The following is a 1886-nucleotide window of genomic DNA, read 5'->3' as shown; positions in this document are numbered from 1 at the left end:
ATGAAGTCCATAGTTTTTATCCGTGAATCGGGTTATAGATTTATAAGAAGTTATCATTTGGTTTGCTTTATTTTAAGCGAAATTTCCTAGGATAGCTATTTTTCAGTTTTTGTCACAAAAATAGCTCTTAATGAAGAAAATGACCAAAATAAGTTTTATTTAAGGGTTAACTAATCTACACTTAAGGTTTAGAGTTAAGGGGTGGGGGTTTTGGGGATAGGGTTTCAAATTTTAAAAAGTAAAAAAAAAAACATTAAAAATTTCAAAATTAAAAAGGGCTACATTAGTCATTTTCTTTCTTGAGGACTATTTATGTGACACAAACTTAAAAATGATTAAGCACAGAATTCCAAAACTCCACAAGGTTGCTCGTCATGATGTTGTAGCGCCTGCCAGGGAAATGAGATCTTGTCCAATGCTCAAGCCCTATATCAATCAGGTAGTCAGCACATGCTTGATTGATAGAACTAATTTCGGCGAATGTTTCATAAAACATGACCATCCTAAACGCCTTAGCTGCCTTCGAAACAAGATATCCAAGCTGCCTCTGCTTGAAGATGGTCCGAATGTTCCTCTTTAGGTGGATAATGCATGCACATTGGCCAGCATTTGGATACACCTACCAAAGAAACGAGAACATCTTAAAGAGTAGAATAACCGGCCAATTATATATATATATATATCCATACTTTTACTTAAAACAGAAGCGGCTATTAGTTTTAATAGCCGACAAATATGTCCGGAAATACCTTGCTCAGTCCTTGATAGATCGACGCGTGTCTGTCGGAAACAAACACAACACCGCTCTGATTAGGAACGAACGACGAAAATTTCTCGAAAAACCACTCCCATGACTTGTCGTTTTCCCCATCAACCACAGCAAAGGCCAAGGGATAAATTTGATAGTTCCCATCCTGAGCAGAAGCGGTTAAGAGACAGCCTGCATACTTTCCTCTTAGATGCGTACCGTCTATGACCACAACCTTACGCACAAATTCAAAGCCTTTCACACTTTCTCCCATAGAGATGAACATATACTTGAAACGCCGACCCACGCTCTCCACGTAGTCTGTATCAAGATGGGCCAATGTCCCTGGGTTAGCTTCAATAAGCCGCTGCAGATAATTTGGAAGGCTTTGGTACGAAGCACCGCATGATCCCTTTGCGAACTCAACCGCTGCCTCCCGCGAACGCCACACTTTCCAGTAGGAAATGTTTACAGCATGATCGCCCCTCATCACCTGCCTGATCTCCCTTGGCCGCGGACCAACACCCGTTCCGGTGAACTGCTGCCTGAGCATCTCCCCTATGACGCTCGATGTCGCCTGTCTCTGGTATCCAGCACGCTCATCAACGCTGCAACTGTGCCCCCCACGTATCTTACGAATTTCGTACAGGCTCGAACCCTTGACAAGGACCGCATAGACCCGCCACATACATGCCACTCCAGAACACTCAAGCACCATAACAGAAAGTGACGACCTTGCACAACGGTTAACAAACTTGTGCTTGATTGCATATAAGGCCATACGTTGCTTGAACTCGTCTCGGTTCTTAAATGTTTTGCCCACGTAAAGGTCTTTATCACTGGACCCCACACAACCTTCAGACGTCAAAAACAGGAAACCAATGTCAGCAAATCCGGGTCGCAACATCTATATACCCATAATTCAATTTCAATACAACTATGTTATCCAGGCTACTATGCTGTTATCCGTCACAACAACCCTTTTTTGATAGATTTCATAATATTTTTGCAAGTGCTAAACAAAGGCGCGATTTGCATGACAATTCTAGTAAGGTAATACCAGATAATACTCCAATGATTCAATGGGTTTAAGACAACTATAACTGTAACAGAAGCATACTTGGCCGGTTTATATATT

At 41.8% G+C, this 1886-nt stretch overlaps 1 protein-coding gene across 1 annotated transcript; it reads right to left on the bottom strand.

The window, feature by feature from the left end:
- Window positions 1-325: 325 nt before the first annotated feature.
- Window positions 326-1655, bottom strand: LOC125587234. Its single transcript, XM_048757445.1, has 2 exons — window positions 750-1655; window positions 326-619 (listed from the first exon to the last, which is right to left on the bottom strand). Exons 1-2 carry the CDS (start codon window positions 1653-1655, stop codon window positions 326-328), a joined length of 1200 nt encoding a protein of 399 aa, XP_048613402.1.
- Window positions 1656-1886: the final 231 nt, after the last annotated feature.

This window comes from Brassica napus, chromosome C5 (genome assembly GCF_020379485.1).
Source record: "Brassica napus cultivar Da-Ae chromosome C5, Da-Ae, whole genome shotgun sequence".
In the NCBI taxonomy this organism is placed as follows: domain Eukaryota; kingdom Viridiplantae; phylum Streptophyta; class Magnoliopsida; order Brassicales; family Brassicaceae; genus Brassica; species Brassica napus.
Note: the sequence above shows the minus strand (reverse complement) of the source record. Positions and strands in the feature narration are given on the sequence as shown.